Source organism: Neophocaena asiaeorientalis, unplaced genomic scaffold (genome assembly GCF_003031525.2).
Source record: "Neophocaena asiaeorientalis asiaeorientalis breed wild unplaced genomic scaffold, Neophocaena_asiaeorientalis_V1.1 scaffold606, whole genome shotgun sequence".
NCBI lineage: Eukaryota > Metazoa > Chordata > Mammalia > Artiodactyla > Phocoenidae > Neophocaena > Neophocaena asiaeorientalis.
In genome coordinates, this window is record NW_020173687.1 from 10,123,200 (window position 1) to 10,142,762 (window position 19,563).

Genomic DNA, 19,563 nt, shown 5'->3' on the forward strand with positions numbered 1-19,563 from the left:
AAAGACAGAGGCCAGATCGCCACTCGGGAGCCCCACTGGAGATAGAGAAAATGGTCTTATTTTCAGAGGGCTGAGTATTTGCCCAAACTTCAGTCCTCTTGCATGCGAGAGCAGACTTTGGAGTGAAAGGATCCTTCTGTTTAAATGCCTGAAGAAGAGGACACAGAGAAATGTTTTCTAATTAACTCGGGTCCGAGTGTTTCCACCATCAGAAATTGTTCTTGGCGCCAACAGACGTTCTGTAATTTGCAATTAGCAGGCTGGAATTTCCACCTCCGTCAAGAAAAATCATGATATCTTTTATTAATGAATGGCCTGACACCCTCTTGTATTATTATTTTTTTTTCCCCTACAGTTGTGGTTGCATACTTTTTTTTTTTAAGTAAAAATTGTGTGTATTTAAGGGGTCAGCAGGCTGGATTTTGGATCACCCAGCAGATTTGGCTTGAAGCCTGGATAGGCCTCATATTATGTGCTTTGGGACTTAGTTTCCCCATCTCTAAAATGGTGTTGGTGGTATTTCAGTAATAAAAGGAGATCAAGGATCTGAAAGTGTCGGGCCATAGGAGGTGCCCAGAAAATGTCAGCTGACCTTCCATGTGTCCTCTGGGAGCTCAGTTTACTTAACAGGGAGTGGGGAAGGCAGGCCTGTGTTGGTTTCTTGTCTGGGAGAAGAGTCCTTCCTGGCACGGGTGCGTCTCTCCCCTCCTCTCAGCCCTGACCCTTCAGACTCCTGCTGTCACACCCGATACAGTGGAGGCAACATGACTAATGGTCCGCCCCCTGGCCCCATCTTACACATGGGAAGCCAACTCACCTAGGGAGATTGGCAGACTTCCCTGAGGTGACAGGGCACATCAGAGGAAGGCAGGGTCCCAAACTCCCACTTCCCGGTTCCCAGGGTGACTGTGTGAGCTGGCGTGGGACATCTAGAGATGACATCCCATCGCTGAGAAGAGGTGCCCCTGGAGGCATGAAAGATGAGCTGAAATCCGGCCTCTATGTAAATGACCTGTTGTTGCTCTTTTAGCCTCACTCCTCTGCTCACTCAGCCCCCAGGACTTCCGTAGTTGCTCCCCAGATGTTATTAAACCCCTACTGTGTGCAGGTTCTATGCCAGGCACTGGGGGCATATGACATACGAGATCCCTGCTCTCAGCGGGTGGACAGTCTCAAACTTGTTTATAAGGAGGTCACTTTGAGACAGGGCGAGTGCTGTGAAGACAGGGAAACCAGTCCTAGGAGAAAGAGCAAAGGGGCTGGAAGTTAAGAGAAAAATATAGGATGCTAAGTTAATTTCGAATCTCAAGCAGTGCATTTCTTTAATATGAGTATGTTCTGTGCAGTGGCACAGAGCTTGGGACAAACTGGTAGTTAAAAGAGTATTCATCATTTTCTGAAATTCAAATTTAACTGAACGGTCTGTATTTTTATTTATTAAATCTGGCAACCATGGACGGTGCAGTCAGGGAGGGCTTCCCTGAAGAGGTGGCTTTGAGCAGAGCCCTAAAGGCGGGAAAGAGGGAGCCACGTGGTTGGTCAGAAGAGTGTCCATGGCAGAAGGAACTGCCCCGTGCCAGGGTCTCAGCATGGGGATGAGCTTGGGGTGTTTGGGGAACTGAAAGCAGACCCAGGTGGCTGGTGCAGGGTGAGAGTGAGTGGGAGTGTGACACCAGTCAAGCCTGGAGAGGTCACCAGGGAGGGGGGGTCAGGTCATGCTGGGCCATGTAGGCGTGGCGAGGAGTTTGGATTTCATTCCAAAAGCGAGTAGCTCTTGGAGGCTTTTAAGCATGGGGGTGTCATGATCTCATTTACATTTTTACCTTTTTTTTTTTTTTTTTGCGGTACGCGGGCCTCTCACTGTTGTGGCCTCTCCCGTTGCGGAGCACAGGCTCCGGACGCGCAGGCTCAGCGGCCATGGCTCACGGGCCCAGCCGCTCCGCGGCATGTGGGATCTTCCCGGACCGGGACACGAACCCGTGTTCCCTGCATCGGGCAGGCGGACTCTCAGCCACTGCGCCACCAGGGAAGCCCTCATTTACATTTTTAAGGTTGCTCTGGCAATCTGGATGGAGAATGGTCTTTGGGGGTTGGGTGCAGGGACAAGTGGAAGCTGGGAGGTGACTGAGCAGCCGCTGCAGTTGTGCAGGTGGGGGACAGGGCAGGTAAGCCCACCAGGAAGTGGCGGGGCAGGAGGAGAGGGGGAGGTGTGGGAATCAAGGCACTCCTCTCCAGCTCTCAGGAAATACACAGGGGCAGTGGTACCATTTCAGGTGGGGGAAATCCTAACTAAGGGGCCACTCCCAATCCCCCCATCTGCTGGGCTCGTTAAGCCCGTGCATCCAGGGAGCATGCGTTTTCCTGCTAGTTAGCAGTTGTAAAGAGCAGACTGAAATGACTTCAACCATCTTCATCTAGCTAATTTTAAAAAGCAGGGCCAGGCCTGGGAAGTGTCACACACAGTTTCCTAACCCAAGCAGACACTTCGATTTCCTCTCCGTTTGCCTCGAGCCCGGTGGCACGCTCACGGCCCCAGTGAGGACGGATTGCTTTCCTCCTCCTGAAAGCGTGCGCGTTTCTGCTGTGAGTGCTGACACGAGGCTGACTGCTAAGGCTGTAGCCCGGATCCAGCGCCAGCCCTGCTGCTTCTTGCTGCTTTGCTCCATCGTAGGGTTCAAGAGCTGCCTGCAGAGAGAATCCACTCAGCAAACCCAAGTACAGGGGCCATCCATCCACAGACGCACTGGCTGTTCAGGCATGTTCCCCTGGCACTGCGGCCAAGTTAAAACAAAGGCTGTGGTGTTACTTGGGCCATGCGCTTCCTCCCACCCCATTTTTTTTTTCTCTTGCAGAGTCTCACTAAGTCTTCTCTAGACCCAACCTCTTTGCCCAAAGAAATTGGCTCTTTTCTCTTCGCCTCTGAGGAAAGACTTGGAAGAGCCTGTTTTGTGCTGGCTGCCAGCCCGTGTTAATTTAGGACAGGGGAAGTTTGCCCGAACATCTGCTTGAAAGACCGAAGTCCTTTATTTCATCTCCGCCAGAGCAAGAGAAGCAGACTTGGTCTTCTTGAGCCTCTTCTGTTCTGAGCAGGTTTTCCAAGTCCCAGACCTGGGGTAGGGATCGGAGGTGGATTATCTCGAACTCGGGCTGAGTGGCTCTGGTTGAGTTTGATTCCTTGTCTGCATCTGTACTCCAGGCTCATTCCTTCTCAGTCCATTCACAGAAAGGACTCTTCAACAAGGGTTCGGTGATTTCTCTTTGTGGGGTCTTTTTGCTGGAGAGGCCAGTGGTCAGGCATTTCCTGAGCTCTGGCTGTGGGCTGAGCGCTGGGGAATATGACGTCAGTTTGTTCATTTAGTCCACCATTGTTTTGTTGTTTTTTTTTTTGCGGTACACGGGCCTCTCACTGTTGTGGCCTCTCCCGTTGCGGAGCACAGGCTCCGGACGCGCAGGCTCAGCGGCCATGGCTCACGGGCCCAGCCGCTCCGCGGCATGTGGGATCTTCCCGGACCGGGGCACGAACCCGTGTCCCCTGCATCGGCAGGCGGACTCTCAACCACTGCGCCACCAGGGAAGCCCCACCATTGTTTATTGAGCATCTGTTAAGGGCCAGACACGTAGTGCTGGGGAGAAAGCTGAGAACAAGACCACCATTTGGCCCTGCTCTCCGGGAGCCCCCAGCCTAGCAGGAGAGAGAGATGGAAAACCAGTGGGCTGATAAAATGATGTCAGAGAGTGGAAGGTAGGAGAAGAAACTGACAGAGGATGGGGGGACCTCCCTGAGCCAGACCTGAAGGATGGGGAGGAACTGGTCCTGGTGAGGTATGGAGAAGGGCAGGCATGGTTGTTGGGGGGATAGAGGAGGCCAGTGTATCCGGAGCTGAGTCGGGGGTCGGAAGCTGAGGAAGGAGGCAGTGTTCCCATCCCAGCAGATGTGAGGAACCTTGAATCCATTTCTCTTTTGAGCTCCGGTGGGACCCAGGGCCCTGCCTCCTTGTCTGGGGGCCATTGAGGGCAAGAGGGCATGTGTGGCTTGTGTCAAGGCCCCAGCAGCCTGCAGGGGGCCTGCTGTGCTGTAGGAGCTTAATCCACACTGGGGGTCCATGCCCAGCCTCCCTCTAAGATCGTGGCCCCAGGGGGCTCCTGGGAGACAGACAAATCAACAGGCAGTTGCAATATACTTTTTTCTTAAGAGAAAAACTTTATTTTAAAAATGCACATCAATTAAAATCGCCCATAATTCTACCATGTTTCTTAAATCATGTGAAGGAAGGTGTGAAGGTCTCACCTCATCCATCCAGTCCCAAGCGTGGGGTTGTGACTATCCAGGCAGCTTGGGGCACAGGTTCCTTAAGCATAAGCAGAGATGTTTATAGACTCACAAAGTGATGTCATGCCTCATGTACTAGTCTGCTACACTTTAAAAATTCTGCTTTTAGGACGTCCCTGATTAAGAATCTTCCCAAGGGTTAAGAATCTGCCTGCCAGTGCAGGGAACATGGGTTCAGTCCCTGGTCCGGGGAGATCCCACATGCCGCAGAGCAACTAAGTCCGTGCGCCACAACTACTGAAGCCCGCGTGCCCTAGGGCCGGTGTGCCACAACTACTGAGCCCACGTGCCGCAACTACTGAAGCCCGCATGCCTAGAGCCTGTGCTCCACAACAGGAGAAGCCACCGCAATGAGAAGCCCGCGCAATGCAACAGAGAGTAGCCCCTGCTCACTGCAACTAGAGAAAGCCCGCGTGCAGCAATGGAGACCCAATGCAGCCCAAAAAAAAGAAATAAGAAAAAAAATTCTGCTTTTTAATATAGCAGGAATGCATTTCTAGGTCAGAAAACATGACCGTCCTTATTTGAAGATATTTCTATACCTGATATTCCATACCAAGTATGGATGGCCCATGATCGATTCAATCTGTCCCTATCAATGAATACTTTCTATGGCCATTTTATTTATTTGCAGTGAGAAGTGTAAAGCAAAGAACTGAAACGAGAAGCTGTGATACCCACCAGAATACTGGGGTCGAGATGGCCAGCCAATTCTTTCTCCTTAAAGTTGGACCTGAGATACCAAATTCTAAAATAATAATAGTGATAACAGTGCTCACTGTGGGCCGGGCATTTTGCTAAGGATTTTACGTATAATTTCTATTTGAATTCTTACCACAGCTCTTTGAAGTCAAGAAATTAAGTTTATCGTCTGGCCTATGAGGAAACTGAGGCACAGAGGTTAAGATACCATTCAGGGACCACACAGCAAGTAAATGGCAGTGATGGGACTTGAACCCAGTCAGAGTGACATCAGGCTGAGAGAGTCCTGCCAGCATTTACTGTGAATTCCACTGCCTCCTGGAAGGTCCATTCAGAGGATGGGATTAGTATGTTCTCTTGGTGAAACCCAGGACCTATGAGTTGGGATTTCATGTGGGGTGGGGGAATGGAAGACGAGCCCAGGAAAATGCCTTGAGGTATTTTGTAAGCTGCATGCTACCCTTAGAGACCAGCCCCCTTGGTGTGTCTTCCATATGCTATGTAGCATCAAGGACCTAACGGCAGCTGTCACTTCCCGTTGAGGGCTGGTTTGTTCAGAAAGGAGTGCAGGGACCACGGGAGAGGCACAGCCAGGCTAGATGCCTGAAGCTGCCCTTGGGGCTTTTAAAAAGTTGAGATAATGGTGTAAACACCCACTTTTGAAAGGAAAGAAACTCAGGCACCATGCCACCTGTCTCCTGTAACAGACATTGTCCTTTTGTAAATTCCCTCCAGCCCATGCCTGCAGGCAAATGTATTTATAACTGCAATCAGAGAATGTTTTTTATTATTTTCTGATTGAAAAATGCTTGTGTTTTTTTTCAATCGTGGAACAAATGCAAAAAAATGATAAAGGAGCCAATATTTATATCATCTGTTGCTGCTAGCCCTGCTGCTAATGCTTGCCAATGTCTGTTGAATGTTTATACTCTGTCTGGGTCTCTTCTCTTGGAATGAACCTGTGATGTGTAGGTGCTCTGATTATCCCCGTATTTTGGTTAAGAGACAAAGAGAGGTAGAGTATCTTATCCCAGCTCACACAGCTAATTGGGGGCAACACAAGGAGGGATTCAAAGCTGGGTCTGTCTGCTCCGGAGTTTGGGGTATGTAGGATAAAATGGAGAGCGTTCTGGTGACCCATAAAGGGGAAGTCTGTTCTGGCCACGGAACACGCCCGAGAATGCTGGGGGCTACAGTAAACGTGTCGCTGGGGGACGCTGGGGTGAGTAGGCATTTCCTCCGAAACCCCACAGGCTGCTTTCCTGGGCTGACATCTGGAGCTTGGGATGTGGCCGCCTGGCTGCCAGGCTGGAGCTTGGGGGATGGCGGTGGGAGGGCTTCTCAGCGAGCGGGTGGAGGGATGACCCTCTGCGGCCCACGCTGGGAGCCCTGTGTCGACAAACCGGGGCCCTTGCTGGGCTGTGTGGTGGCCAAGGGCCTCCTGGACACGTGGTTCTGGTTTTGAAGCAAAGAGAAGGTCAGGTCCTTGGAGCAAGGGGCCTGTGGTCCAGGAGGAAGGGAAGCGAGTTTTCCTGTCCTGACAGATAGGAAAGGGCCGGGGGTCTTTCTTTGTTTTTTTTTGGGGGGGGGCGGTATACAGCAACAGAGTGGGACGCTGCCTGAGGTGATATTGGGCGGTGGCTTCTTCTGGCCAAAATGTCGTACAGTCCTGAGAAAACCTCGGGCACATCCCAGTGGAGGGCCTTTCTGCAGAGCCCTGACAAGTTCCCCTTGTCACGGTGTGGGGAGAGGTACCTGTCTCTCAAAGGTCCACTAAGGTAGGGCCTGGAAAGTAGATGGGAGACGTGCGGGCCAGGGCAGGGGGCTGTGGTGAGGTGGCGCCTACAGCACCATCCGGAGAGGCCGCCGTGGTCCAGTTCCTGTTGGGGGTGCCCAGAACGGCCAGACCATCTGAATTTTCTTTTTTTCTTTTTTCTTTTTTTTTCAGGAGCAAAAACGTCATTTTGCTAAGCCACACTATAGGTCACAAAACAAGCCAGCGCTCTGGGGTGAGGCCAATTGGCTTTTAAAAAAAGTAGTAGGAGGGGTGAGAATGGTGCCCCAAGAGGCTGGAACGGAGGCAGGAGCAAGGTGGGGCAGGGCCTTCAAGGCCGCCGTGGGATTTTAGATGGTATTTCTGGAGGCACAGGGGAAGCAGGGAAAGGGTTGAGAAGATGTGCGTGAACCTATGCGGTGGATGCGACATAAAAAGATCGTCCCTATGTAGGACCTTTCTCCAGCCTCCCAGGAAGCTGGCATCTTCTCTGCTTAGTAACCTTCAGCTTCTTTCGAAAGCATTCCCTTTGTTATTGGACTGTGCCAATTGTTGGTTTAATAACTGTCTACCGCATGTCTTTGGACAACCCCCCTTCCTTCTCTGGGCCTCAGTTTCCCTATCTGATGGTGTTTGGCTGGCTAATTTTTAAGGCTACTATCTAGCACCTGTACCCTAGAATTCTATGGCTGTTGCTGGGTGGCGTTTTGCTCACTGGAGATGGAGACAAGTGTCAAATTTGAGGAGAAGGGCTCCTTTCCATTTCTCTTGGGTCCTTAGACCAGGGGAAGGGACTTTGAGGACTCTCCTCACGGTGACACCCTTTTCATCGCACCGTCACTTTGTATTTTCTATGCTTCATCTTCCACTTATTGGCGTGAGTCAAGGAAGAGAGCTGGGTGGCAGCTTTATGGACCCAGCTTAATACTTCCCAATCATGTTTCTGGGTACTTCTCACTCTCTCCTCCCAATTTTGAGACATGAAAATGGGCCTTTCTTTTCTAAGTGAGTGACGCTCATACATGGTAATGAACCAAACCCAAAGAGCCATGGTACCATCAGTGGCAGAACTCAGTTCAGCCTCTGAGAGGCTAGGGGGAGGGTGACACACCAGACGTCGACATGCTGTTCATTTCCTCAATTAATTTATTACTTGATCTTCTGACTTAGAGCTTGCACTGCAGTTAGTGAATAGAGACGTGGGTTTTTTTTGTTTGTTTGTTTTTTTGTGGTACGCGGGCCTCTCACTGTTGTGGCCTCTCCTGTTGTAGAGCACAGGCTCCGGACGCGCAGGTCAGCGGCCATGGCTCACGGGCCCAGCCGCTCCACGGCATGTGGGATCTTCCCGGACCAGGGCACGAACCCATGTCCCCTGCATCGGCAGGCGGGCTCTCAACCACTGCGCCACCAGGGAAGCCCGAGACGTGGTTTTTTGATGAGGACCCGTGCCTAGCTCGTACCGTCTCTGTTGGATGACCTTTGACCTGTCTTTGATAAAGAAATGAGGATTTTCTCTGAAGAGTTCTGTCCCGGGCTTTACACACTGGAAATACCCTATCTTGATGACTGAACTTCAAATTCCTTGACATCTATCCGTCTGTCCTTTCTTGCTTCCTTCTGAGCAGCGGCTGGTGTCAGCTCCTGGCTTCATCCTGGCCCCATGAGCAGCCTTTGGAGCTGCTGACACTTTTGTATGCTCAGACGTGAGATGTTTACTCGGCACCTGCAGTATGTTGGATGTTGGGGAGACCGTGACAGCTATAACTTGGTCCCTCCCTCAGGGATCTCACACCATAGCGAGAGTTGGTACACTAACCATGTTTTCCTCTTCCCTTTGGACGGAAAGCTGTGTCTTCCTTAGTCATTTCAGGGATTGCACTGAAGAGAACTGTAAGGCCAAGACTTGCAGACTGACTTGTTGGGGAAGGCTCCAACTGGCTCAGCGCTTGTTCTCTCTTCAGATCATCTAGATTGCATTAGCCCTGGTAGCAATCACAAGATCTTTCATTAGTTATTATTTGGGGAAATATGTCCTATACAAGTTCAAATAATGCTCAGAAACCCGATTTCTTTGGGTGACCCTTAAGCGCCGAGACTATGTGGGTTCAAATCTAACCTGTCACAGAGGTTACTCAGTGCTTACAAAGAGGCGGGATGCTTTGGCGAAATGTCAGGACGTGATGCATACCCAGCCCACCTTGGAGAGTTAATACTGCACCTGAGCAGGTCAAAGGCTCTGAGAAATCCTGCAGTAAAGAAACCCACTTGACTCTGACTCCGCCTTCTCCAAATTCTTACTAGCCGGTAGAACTTGCTTTCCTTTGTCATAAACCCACTTAACATTCTTCAGAGCGAGTGTTCCACAAAACACCCTGGAAACACTTGTGGAAATGATTTGTTTCAGCCGAAAACTGCCACTGGCCGATGTAGGTGGTCAGCAAAAAAAATCTATTATTTGCAAATGCAGAGTTTTGTTTGGCCCAACTTGTTGGCCCCGAACTGGGGAACCAGTGCCCTGCTCCAGGGGAGGAGGGTTTACCCCTGAGCAAACCTCTCAGCGCCTGTTGTAATGAGTCACATGAGAGCCAGGCTCTCTGTTGACTGAAAGGTGAAGGGTGGGTGCCTGTGTTTCCACTCACTCCAAGGCCTCACGAGCCAGGACATTGTTTAAGCCTCTTAGGACAGAATATGTGAGCCACCTGTGTTCTCAGACAATGAAGAAGTCATGTCTGGGACAGCCAGGGATCTGTAATGGGGCCCCTGTGACAGTCTTGGCATATGCAGAGTGTTTTGGAAATAGTCTTTGGTTGAACAAAGCGTATTAGCAAGTAAAGCGTATAACAATACTTGTTTTTTTTTTTAAAGACAGATATGTAGACATTCAAATATAGAGAAAAAAGATAGCGGTATTGGGACGATGGGCAATTTCTATTTTTTCCCTTATCTTGTATTGTTGCCCAGTTTTCTGTTGTCAAGGTGCCTTCTCTTTGCAAAAAGAAATATGCATTTATAGAAATAAAAATACATATATGTACATATATGCATCCATAATGCAAACGCGCAGGTGTACTTTACTGAAATCATCTAACACATAAGCCAAGATATATATAAGTTGGTGAGTTTTTGTCTTAAATTCTCAGTTGCTAATAGTTCCTTCAAAGTCTGTCATTTTAACATTTTTCCAGATGGGCAGCAGATTTGGGAGATGGAGGCCACGGTGGATAAAGACAAGAGCCAGCCTGTAAGCACGCGGACGCGACGACCGGACGCCCTGTGCTCCCCTCCCCCACCTCCCTCGTGCTCTCTTTCCCTCTTCTTTCCCCTTCCTTCATCAAAGTCCCAGTGCTTTGGACCTAAAAGGCACTCAGTGGGTATTGAATTGATGAATGAATTACATGTTTATTGAGCACCACGCCCTTTTGATTTGTAGCAGTGACATCTTCATATACCTTGATAGAGTAAGTGGTAAGTCTTTCTTTGCCGCAGCTGAAAAGTCAACTTCCCCTTAATTAGAATTTTGCCTGTAAATGTACGGAACGTGTCACGAGTCCTTTTACTTTTATTTATTTCTTTATTTTTATTGAAGTATAATTGATTTACAATATTGTGTTTGTTTCCGTTGTACAACAAAGTGATTCGGTTATGTATATATATATATATATATATATCCATATTCTTCTTTTAAAAATTCTTTTCCATTATAGGTTATTACAAGATATTGAATATAGTTCCCTGGGCTATACAGTAATTCCTTGTTGTTTATCTGTTTTATACTGAATATGTGGTAGTGTGCCATACTCCCAATTTATCCCTCCCCACCACGAGTCCTTCTAGATGGGCTGGTTCACTGTGCTTAGGACCTTGGATGGCAATTTAGATGTGGTTGCAGTTAAATTATTGACAACTCCTTTCTTTCAGAACATGCTTTTCGTTGAGATCCCTGAGTATCGGAACAAGCACGTTCGGACATCAGTGAAGGTGAACTTCTATGTCATTAACGGGAAAAGAAAACGAAGTCAGCCTCAGCACTTTACCTACCATCCAGGTAAGAAGTTCTCTCCGCAGGCCCCCTGTGTGTGGAGAGGCAGCATCAGCCTCTGGGTGAGGATGCATGCGATCTGCTGGGTGACCTAGGGCAGGTGACTCAACCTCTCTGAGCCTCAGTTTCCTCCTCTGTCAAATGGCACCTTCCTTATAAGAGTTATATAAATCAGATGCACATAAAGTGCTTAGGATAACGCACATCAACAATCGTTATTAATACCGTTATTAATATATCGTTATTAATATTTCCTTGCGAGGGCAGAATAATGATGGGGCACATGTAGACTTGTTCGCCAGAAGGTGGCAAAGCTGATGACTCCTATCCCTGGGTTAGATTTGATCACAATAGAGGTAGAAGGTGAATATGCCCTAAAATGTGGACTCTTAGGGACCCCACAGCAGGTGGTCACCTGGTGGCCAAATGGAGTTGCCGGGCGGATAACCAGGCCAGGAGGCGTCATTCTCACAAAGCACTACAGTCCTAAGAAGGGCGACGAGAGCCATTTTGCATTCATTCATTTGTCCAGACAATATCTGAGTGTCAGGCACTGTTTTAGCTTGGAGACACAAGAGTGAACACGACAAAAATCCCTGCCCTCCTGGAGCCGATGTTCTAACAGGGGATGCAGATGAAAGATAATACTGATGGAAAGGGGATTCAGATAATAAGTAATACTGATATTACTGCTATGTTGGGTTGTGGTTAGGGCTGCAGAAAGAGGCCACAAACTTCCCAAGGCTGAGACAGGCCTGCCAGCAGCCTTTCCAGGAAGTCTACAATCTGAGAATGTCAGCCAGGGTGTAATTTCCAACCTGTGACAGTTTCACGTGGAGCCTCTGGGCTGCCGGCAGCACAAAAGTGAGGGCCTGGGTTGGGTGGGATGCGTGCGTCCACGGGTTTGTGTGGCACGGTGAGTGTTCCATTGTCCCACGACTGGTGTACCATGCCGTGAGTGGCAAAGGCCTAATGGGACCCAGAACTGGGGGAGAATCTCTGGGAGGGCTCTAGACCGCAGTTCAACGGTCCTTTGTAACATAGAGGTTTTCAATTATGTGTCACGTGCCGTCGCCCCTCCTGCATGGCGATGAGGCCTCTCTGGGTCTGGGCATCAGCACTCACCTGCCTGAACTTGGCTCGAGTGAGAACTCGAGGCCCAGGTACCTGGAGACGGTCTTTGAGTGGCTTCCTGAGAAGCTGGAGTCAAAGCTGCGTTTTTGCTGTAGATGCTGGAACTCCTTTGCCCCCTCCAGCCCCCAGTATTTGGGAGCTCCCCCCACAATTTTATTATGGTCCTGTCACCAATTCATTTACTCCAGTGAAAAGAAAACTGATTCCTCAGTTCCTGGGCCTGGTGATGCTTCGGTAAAGGATGTCGGAGAAGTCCGGATTCTGGTGACTGTCCTGGGTGGGGAGAGAGGAACGGTGACCTCACCAACACTCACAGTAGTAATAGTGATAGTAGCAACAACAGCAAGCATTGAGCACTTACTGTGTGCAGTCACCGTGCGCACATATCCCATTTAATCTTGCCCACAACCCCATGGGGTAGGTATGATTGTTCCTGCCAGCTGACAGATGGGGAAACTGAGGCCCAAGCCAGCAGGCCTCACTCCCCCAAAGTACTACAAAACTAAGGAGGCCGACAGTCACCGTTTGGTCATTCCTTTGTCCGGAAAATATCTGAGTGCCGATTAAGTGCCAGGTACGGTTTTAGGTGCTGGGGATCCAGCACTGAAGAAAAAATCCTCCCTTTGAGGAGCTGACATTCTAGTGGAGGGTTTCAGATAATAAGTGAGCACGTAAAGTACACAGATACTTCAGCTGGTGGTGAGTGTGATGAAGGACGGCAAGCAGGGGAGGGGGCTGGAGCTGCCAGAGCAGGACAAGGCGGCGGAGGCATAATTTTACATCAAGCATTCTTCCCCGAGCTCTCCCCCTGGGCAAAAAGGCTGCACAAGGGCTGACACAGACCCACCAGCCACTTTTCCACTGTCAGAAAGACCTGTAGTTCAAGATCATCACCCAGGGTAAAATTTGTAACCTAAGATAATTGCGCAGGGAGCCTCTTGCCCAAGGCTAATAAGTGACAGAGCCTAGATCTTTGATCCCACCCTTGTGGACTCCTAAGGCCGTGTTCCTAACCGCTGTCTTCTAATCCTCTGTGCACCCCTGTGGCACTAAGAATGGTGCACCCCGTGTGCTTTTCTCTTCTCTCAGTCCCAGCCATCAAGACGGAGCCCACTGATGAATACGACCCCACCTTGATCTGCAGCCCTGCCCATGGGGGCCTGGGGAGCCAGCCTTACTACCCACAGCACCCAATGGTGGCCGAGTCCCCCTCCTGCCTCGTGGCCACCATGGCTCCCTGCCAGCAATTCCGCTCAGGGCTCTCATCCCCCGACGCCCGCTACCAGCAGCAGAACCCAGCGGCCGTCCTCTACCAGCGGAGCAAGAGCCTGAGCCCCAGCCTGCTGGGCTACCAGCAGCCGGCCCTCATGGCCGCCCCCCTGTCCCTCGCGGATGCCCACCGCTCCGTGCTAGTGCACGCTGGCTCCCAGGGCCAGAGCCCGGCCCTGCTCCACTCCAGTCCAGCCAACCAGCAGGCCTCACCGGTGATCCACTACTCGCCCACCAGCCAGCAACTGCGCTGTGGAAGCCACCAGGAGTTCCAGCACATCGTGTACTGCGAGAACTTCGCGCCCGGCACCACAAGGCCCGGCCCACCCCCTGTCAGTCAAGGTCAGAGGCTGAGCCCGGGCTCCTACCCGACAGTCATTCAGCAGCAGAATGCCGCAAGCCAAAGAGCCGCCAAAAATGGACCTCCGGTCAGTGACCAAAAGGAAGTATTACCCGCGGGCGTGACAATTAAACAGGAGCAGAACTTGGACCAGACCTACCTGGATGACGGTAAGATGCTTGTTTTTCTCACTGCCTGTGAGTTCGGTGCCCCGAAGCATCTCCCCAGCAAGTTTACTGCACGGCCTGGGTATCTTCCTTCACCTGTTTGGGCCTCAGTGTCCCCCTCCTTAATCTGAGGGAGTTGAATAAGATAACCTTTAAGGCCTCACCCAACTCTGTGCAAGAATCACCTCCAAGCAGGAGTTCTGGGGTGGGTGGTAGGAGTTTTAGTTGCTCCCCTACAACCCTTGCAACAGAAAGAGCAAATGAGGGCACTTCCGGCCCTAGGAGTGTCCGCCCGGTCACGAACTGGGTCAATTTAACTGCTTGCACTCTTTCCACTTGCCAAATTTAGACCAAGGATAGGGAAACAGAAAGGAAGGAAAGCTAACCTTTTATTCCCGGAAAGAAAAAAAAAAATCCCACTTTATAGCCCTCTTTTGTGTGTTTGGGGGAGGGGGATGGGGCCGGGGGAAGGAGAAATCTTGTTGAAAAGTGGCTCTCTCGGAAGGGAGCATGAATGGAGGCTTGCGGGCAGGCTGCGGGCATATCTCTGCCCTGTGCCAGTGGAACAGAGCCGCGCATTGATGGGAGGGAAGCAGCGGGCTTCCGTTGTGGTGAGCCCAGCTGATGGGGTGGCCGGACCAATGAAAAGAGGCAGAGGCAGCTTCGTGTGTCTGTAGGCGCCTGAGTCTGTTGGCGGGGGCCCAGCTGGACAGTAGTCTTGTTGGAGTGGCCATGTGTGTGACATTGGTCTGTGATCGCAGGGAGGAAGGGCCAGTTGTGTTGGCAGGACTCACCTGGGGTCAGCCAGGTGTGGATGAAGGACAGAGAGGGCGGGGCAGGCAGAGCAGCCTTCCCCTGGGGGCGCCAGAAGAAGGAAGACAGGTGGTTTGAATTTCTGAATGGGAGAAGGAAAGCCTATACCGCTGGCGGCCATCCACAGCTCCGGCCTCCCACTCTACCGGCAGTAGCATGTGATATACCCTGAAACCTCAATTATTTAGGAAAATGTCCCCTCAGGAACCCAGCCAAGAAGTAGGAAGTAAGGCAGAAAGCTTCCGAATAGCCACAGTAGTTATCACAAAGACCAGCTGCTAGTTATCAGACGCTCCAGCGGCAGGAATCCTTTGGCGCTCACTCGGAGACCATCGACTTTTCCTTTATGCAAAGTTTTGACGATCCGGGTTATCTGGGGGTTCAGTGACTTCTTGTAGTTTCCATGTCCTCTCGCTAGTAAAAGAGTCTTTCAAAAACTTCCCCCAAATGCATCCAGCAAAGATGCTTAGAGCCACTTCGTATAGGGTCAGACTGCCCCGCGTGCCTTACAGGGCTGACCTCAAGGTATTGCTGAGTTAATAATTGATCTGTCCTGAATAATCAAACACAGGTTGAGTTCGGGGCGCTGTGCTCCATTTTAAAAGAGAGACCAAGGTGTCATCCACTCTTGAACAATTTACACCCAAAATGGTGAAGATAAAGTTTTACCCGAAAGGGGGTTATCATGTAGAAAATTCAACTAATGCAGAATGCCTTACCCGAGTGAGAGGGTAAATGGAATGGGGCTGTAACTGGAACCTCTCTCCACGTGTGCGCTCAGGGGCTGGATCAGGGCAGAGGTGCTTCATAAATAAATGATACCAGAGCAAGGACTGGCACTCTCCCCCGTGGACTCTGTCCGGCGCTGGTTTAGTCTCTAGAGTGAGAAATGTGCCAGTCCCTCCCACTCACCCTGTCCATCATCCCACATCGTAGACCAGTGGTGAGCATCTCGGGTAGAGAATGGGAGTCCATCCGTGGTTCTCCGTGATGCATCAGATTCCAAGTGGGCCTCACGTGGTCATGAGTAACTTTTAAGTAGCCGTTGTAGCCCCAGACAGAAGTTTGTGATACGGAGAAAGCAGCTGAGAATGGAGACCCTTTGGGGCCTCATAAGTGTCTTTCTGAACACAGGCAGGTTCAAGGTCGTGGTGAGGGTGATCTCCCAGAGGGTCAGTAACACGAGTCAGCTCTAAGGCTGTCTCTGAGAACCAAGATAGTGAAATTGATTCTACTGGTGGAGCCTTTTCTTAAGTACATTCTCCATGAGCCCAGTTCCCTGGGATTTTAGGAGGTATTCCCTGAAATGAGGGTTCTGTGGCTGAGAAAGCAAAAAATAGTTGATGAAACCAAGTTTTTAAAAACCTTGTTTGCTATAGGACTTCTCAGAGCCTTTCCTGAGCTAGGGGACATTATCAGTCTCTGAAACGAGGGGGAGGTAGCACTTGCCAGAATTACTTGATCACCCTCACAGCTCCAGGGGGTGCCGCTCACATTGTATTTGATTGTACCCTCTGTGAACGGGGGCCCTTGGAGTTATACAGCGTGGCGGGCCTGGGACCCGTCTCCCCTGACGTGCGGGAGAAATAACATGAAGGAATCTCAGAATTCAGAACAAGCACCGCCCCGTCCCATGTGCTGTATTCAGTCTTCTCAATTTGGGGGCTTCACGTTCCTGGGCCCAGAGCGTGACAGGGCAGGGGAATAATCTCCACCCGTGTGGTCCCCAAAAGGCAGCAATGTGGCTGCTGGTTAGATGTTCCATGCTTGACTGGAATTGTCCCCAAGGCTCTGCCCAGCCCAGGTCCCTCTGCTGGGGAGGTGCTTATGTGGCCTGTTGGCCAGCGGTGAGCCCCGAACTGCACCACCGCTGTAGCCGCCAGGAAGGGGGTGTAGCATTGTCTCCTAACTGCTGGGGTTTCAGATCCCTCTCACAGACGCCGTCTGGCCTGTGCACTCACGAAACATTCTCAGACTCCACTGTTGGCTTTGTGAATGTGGGATTCAGCCTTCTCAGCTCTTTGGCATTTCTGACAGGTAAACTGGAAATCCCTGGGTCATTTCTCTAGTCCGTTTGGGAGGCAGCCTAGGTCGTTTTCCATCCCTTTCGTCCATTCCCCAAAGGAGGTCTCCCCACAAAATACAGCTCTGGCTGCCCAAGCTCCAGCGGAACGCGCTTCCCAGGTGGGGGCTATTTCTCACCTGCCATTCATTTGCCTTTTGGGATTTTTGGCAACTAGACTTTGCTTGGAAACTTTGTGAGAGCTGGGCTTAAGTGCTTTGAGGGTCAAAGGGAGTTTCTGCAGCTGCAAAGAGAAGAGTCACCAGAGGATATGGGTCCGAATGCAAACACATTGTCTTAGAAGTGGACCACGCTGCTCACCTGTGATCCTGGGAAGCCCCAGTGTTTGGTTATCTTTCCCCGACCCTTTGCTAACGATCAGAGCGATCCATTGTCTGGTCTGGGCATCCTACCTGGCTCCACCTCTCTTCCTCCCCAGCTGCATTCCTGCACACAGATGCTGCCGTCTGTCTTGGCCCCCTTTTCTCCTGGAACTCCAAAATGCAGCTTCTGCTTTCTCCACTCCAAAGACTTGAGACGTTTTCCAAAAGTCTCTTTTTTTTCGCGGTACGCGGGCCTCTCACTGTTGTGGCCTCTCCCGTGGCTCCAGACGCGCAGGCTCAGCGGCCATGGCTCACGGGCCCAGCCGCTCCGCAGCATGTGGGATCTTCCTGGACCAGGGCACGAACCCATGTCCCCTGCATTGGCAGGCGGACTCTCTTCCCTGCGCCACCAGGGAAGCCCCAAAAGTCTCTTTTTGAGCTAACAAAATAAGTGATATTTCAGGGCAAAATATACCCTCACTCCTCTCCTCGTGTACCTCGGCCCTCCCCAACTCAGGCGCACTCTTGAGAAATGCACGCACACTCACTGTTTTTTTCTCTGTCCCCTTGTCTCCTCTGTAACCAGTTTCTTGTTCTCAAGCCCCAGGTCGTACCTGGCAAATACCCTCAGCTCCTAGCAGTAGCCCGATCCTGTGAACTGTGAGCCCTCCTCTCCATCCCTCCTCCACCAGCCTCCCTCCCTCTCACCCAAAGGCATCAACTGGTTGTCTTTTCTGTGCCAGGCACCCTTCTGGGACTAAGGGGGTACGCTGGTGAGCGAGTCAAAAGTCCTTGCTCTTGTGGGGTGTTTTTTTGGGGAAACGAGTCAGACGTTAGCATGTGAGGTAATAAACCAGCTTATTTCAGGTGGTGATAAAAAGCCACGAGGGAGGGCTTCCCTGGTGGCGCAGTGGTTGAGAGTCCGCCTGCCGATGCAGGGGACACGGGTTCGTGCCCCGGTCTGGGAAGATCCCACATGCCGCGGAGCGGCTGGGCCCGTGAACCATGGCCGCTGAGCCTGCGCATCCGGAGCCTGTGCTCCGCAACGGGAGAGGCCACAACAGTGAGAGGCCCATGTACCGCAAAAAAAAAAAAAAAAAAAAAAAAGCCACGAGGGAAAGCACACAAGGTCAGGAGCCGGAGTGTGGCCAGGTGGAGGTGGTGTTGGCCCCCTGAGACCGAGTGCACAGAGAGGCCGGCTCTGAGGGAGTGGGGCTTCGGGGAGCATCGGAGGGAAGGGTGTTTGGGGAGCAGCGGGCGGCAGAGGCTGTGAGGTCAGAGGCTGGGCCAGTGTCGGTGGGTTTCTGGCAGCAGGGCAGCGCGATTCGATTTACCTTCTGAAGATTTCACTGGCTGCATTTGGAAAATGGACAGTAGGGAGGCAGAGGTGGAAAACAAAGGGTTTACCTCGCTTTAGACACACCCAGATACTAGACTGTGAGTCCCGCTGCGGGAATGTTGGGGGCAGGGCAGGGGAGGCACAATTTAAAAGGTTGCCTTGTGCCTCCGTCCACTAGTGCGGTTATTGGAAACCTAACTGGAAGAGCCAAAATGTGATGAGTTCACAAGGAATTCTGATCCCCTCCCCTGCCTAGAACTAAAGGGAGGCTCCACTTTCTACCGCCCAGGGCGCCTGTGCGGAGCAGGTACGAGCGTTCGTGCAGTGCCGGGATGGGGCGGGCTGGGGGGCAGGCAGGCCAGAGAGGCACTGGGGAACTGGGACCCGGAGGGCACTCCTGCCGGGTGCCTTAGGTGACGCGTTCTCGGAAGAGCTGGGGGTTCTCAGGTCATCAGGCCATCTCACCGTGGGCTCTGGGGTAGTGAGCCTACGCCGGCAGCCTCGAGACTCGGCCACGGACAAGCACACCCAGGGACAGGGGTGAGGCCTGGGACTCAAAGGAGATCCTCCATCCGTTTCTGGAAATGTCTTAGGGAGAAGGATGAGGTCTCAGTGATTGGCCAGAGCCTCTGCCAGTGGCTTGTAAGGATGGCAGCCGGTGTGTGTGTGTATGTGTGTGTGTGTGTGTGTGTGTGTTTATACACGTAGGAAGAGCACAAACCAGTTTGCTTTTCAATCTGCTTTCCCATTCTTCATACTTGAAAATCGTGTATTGAAATACACTGAATAAATTTGAATGTTTCTATATATTTAATATTGAAATATAGGCACACTTAGAAATCAGTAGTGCATTCTTCATTTCACCAGGTGGGCCACCCAGGTAATCACCACCCAGACCACGCATGACATGGAATCTTGTTAGCACCCCAGGAGCACCCCGACATGTAATCTTCTGCCTTCTCCACAAAGGTGGCCATGATCCTGCTTTCTAAACCCCAGAGGTTCAGTTTGCCTTCTTGTAGAAACAAGTCACAGAGCTGTGCCCTTTTGTGTCTGGCTTCCTTCTGTCAGCCACTAGCTTGTGAGATCCGGCAATATTGTTGGCTGTAGTTGAGGTTCATTCATTCTGTTGTCATGGATTATTCCACTGGGGAAACGTTCTACAATCTCTGTGTCCATGTTCCTGTTGATGGACACTGGGGTTGTTTCCAATTTTATGAAGACGCCTTCCATGAACACTCTTTTTTTTTTTTTTTTTTTTTTTTGGGGCG

The 19,563-nt window shown here is 51.2% G+C and overlaps 1 protein-coding gene across 4 annotated transcripts in view; it reads left to right on the top strand.

Annotated features, from left to right (window-relative positions):
* The window catches only part of NFATC2 (nuclear factor of activated T cells 2), a 144,350-nt gene that overhangs the window by 85,446 nt on the left and 39,341 nt on the right, over positions 1–19,563 (top strand). For 3 of the 4 annotated variants that reach the window (XM_024750299.1, XM_024750297.1, XM_024750300.1), the window contains exons 7-9: positions 9,992–10,047; positions 10,725–10,851; positions 13,069–13,758. In XM_024750299.1, coding sequence (XP_024606067.1) covers positions 9,992–10,047; positions 10,725–10,851; positions 13,069–13,758 — 873 coding nt within the window. Of the gene's footprint in view, positions 1–9,991; positions 10,048–10,724; positions 10,852–13,068; positions 13,887–19,563 lie in introns of those variants that run through there. The other variant, XM_024750296.1, reaches the window with a different exon arrangement.